Source organism: Trachurus japonicus, chromosome 6, assembly GCF_045865225.1.
Source record: "Trachurus japonicus isolate A0001 chromosome 6, Traja_1.0".
Taxonomy (NCBI): Eukaryota; Metazoa; Chordata; class Actinopteri; order Carangiformes; family Carangidae; genus Trachurus; species Trachurus japonicus.
This window is the reverse complement of record NC_140912.1, coordinates 10,399,412-10,401,860: the sequence shown is the minus strand read 5'-3', so window position 1 is coordinate 10,401,860 and position 2,449 is coordinate 10,399,412. Positions and strand designations below refer to the sequence as shown.

Genomic DNA, 2,449 nt, shown 5'->3' with positions numbered 1-2,449 from the left:
TCCGCTTCTTTCCCCCGCCCTCCGCCCGTTGTCTCCATTGTCACTTTGTTGTCACTTTGTTGCCGCTCCACAGAGCGCACATGGCTAATTAAATATGCACGTGCTGACCATATATAGTTGTATATAGGCGTTCCGGGGGTGGAGTAAGAGGTGTGTTCACGTGTGCACCATTCTTGGGTCCGGTGTGATTTATCAAAGGGAAATTGCGGAGAGTTGTGCGTACGCACAGTTTGATTGATCTGAAAAAGGTGTAAATATTTCGGGTGTACGCCATTTTCGTCTTTTCGCCGTACGCAAAACTTTAGTAGCAGTTTTACACCCTCTTTGATAAATGAGGCCCCAGGTCAGTGGAGATCAGTTAGAGACATTACAGAACTGGAAGTTTGTTTGAATCGGCTTGTTCAGAGACAACTGGCTGTGGTCAGATAGGAGCAACTCCTCCTTCAGACACTGGGAGTCATTTCAAAGTGGACAAGAACAAAACAAATGTGCTTTTCTAAAGGGATCAGGAAAATGGGACAATGCTGATTGTTCTGAGAGCAGATCCTTCTTCTGCTATGAAGGTGAGTCTACAAAAATCTCTCGGTTGTCTTTCTGTGTTTAACATCTGACGGTTCTTTCTGTAGCACATTGTTCTCAAACTGAACTTCCTGTGTTTGCTCGTGGCAGAAAACATGATCCTGATCCAACAAAACAAGACCTGGGACCAGGCTATGGATTACTGCAGAGAGCACCACCATGACTTGGTCTCCATCACCAACCCTGAGCAGCAGAGACTGGCTGAACAGAGCGCCAAGAAGGCCTCCACTCCTTACGTCTGGCTGGGACTGCGCTACTCCTGCATTCTGGATTTGTGGTTCTGGGTCAATGATAAATCTGTCTGCTACCACAACTTGGCCCATAGGATGGATCCTGATGAGTGTTATCACCGTGCTGCCATGGAGAAAGGAGGCAATCACAAGTGGTTCAAAAGAAGTGAGATTGACATGTATAATTTCATCTGTGTTTTATAGAAAAAGGTCAAACCCTCCCAGACCCAGTGGTGACACATGTTATATTTCTGCTGTATGTCTCCTGACTCCATCAAGCTCTCTGGCTTTATTGAAGAGCACATGACAAATGTAGAAATCACAGATGTTTATTTGTTTTCCGTATCAACAAAGTTAAAAAGATGCAACATATAGAATCAAAGACAATGTGAAGGAGAAATGCTGAAAAACCCCTCCAGGGGCTTGTGAGGTTGAATTCTCTGACTACAGCTCTAGGATATTGTGCATGCATTTGTGGGGTACAAGAACGATTTATACATTATAAAAACAAACATTGTTTAACATGATTTAACATAATAACACATTGCATTACTGTACCAAAAATTATTCATTGTGTTAAGCCCTCACTCACACATAATAAAAGCGTATTTGTAGATCATCAAAAATATACAGACAAAACAAATCTGAGAGCATACTGTATATTGGTGACACATGACAACATAATTTGCAGTTAATTGAATACTGATAAAAAAAAATATCAGGTTGTCCCAGGTTATATAGGCAGACCATGTGGAAAGTATTGCCTAGTTAGCAGAAGTGACTTTTGTGCTCTCTTAAAGGGACAACAAGGAGTTTCTCCAGCGGCAGAACGAAAAATTCTGCGACAATAAAAAAGTCTCATTTTAATGTGGATGAATCTACGTTACCCACACTTGTTAATGGGTCCATTTTCGATAAATATATTGTTTTGTCTCTATCGTTATTTTGTTATTATAATCAGTGGTGGAAATGCTGGGCGAGCCAACCAGCGTTTCCTTACTTTCGGTTTCGTGGACGCTGCCCGGTGGGTCATGAGAATAACGCTGCCAAATCGCCATTTATGGTCGGAACTATGACGGTATCTGATCATCTTCGAACCTCTGACTTTAAAGCCCCAGTATGTAAGAATTACCCCCCCCCCCCCCCATCTAGCGGTGCAGATGCATATCTGAACATATTCTTGATGTTGCGCGTTCATGTAAAATGGGGCAGAAGTCAGACAGACAACAGACGCTGCACGCTGCACTTCTCCCTGAGCCGACAGCTCCGGTGAGTTTCTATGGTTACCTACAGTCACGCTGCCACTCAACGTAAAAAATGGCGATGCAACATGGCAGCCAAGGTTCGGTGCACCCCCCCTTGTATATTTGTAACGACTTATAACAACTCATTCTAATGTACGAGAAAGCTTTCATTTGTATGCGGGTGTGATTCGACTTCAGTGAAATACGTATTCATGAAAGCAATATTTGATTTTGAAAAAGCCAAATAAGTTACACACTGGGGCTTTAATTCTTGAGGAATGAAAACATTATTGGCAAGACGTCTGTCTTGCACCGGTCGAAGAATTTCACCGTGCACGCGGAGGCTCATGGTAAATGTAGTGTGAAAACACTTTGCTTTCCAAAACTCCTTGTTGT

At 42.8% G+C, this 2,449-nt stretch overlaps 1 protein-coding gene across 1 annotated transcript; it reads left to right on the top strand.

Annotated features, from left to right (window-relative positions):
- Positions 1–397: 397 nt before the first annotated feature.
- On the top strand, positions 398–1,020 carry LOC146985583 (snaclec stejaggregin-B subunit beta-1-like; the record flags this gene model as incomplete). Its single annotated transcript, XM_085780570.1, has 2 exons — positions 398–563; positions 670–1,020. Coding segments are annotated over 2 exons (510 nt in total), but the record flags the coding sequence as incomplete, so codon positions are not given.
- Positions 1,021–2,449: the final 1,429 nt, after the last annotated feature.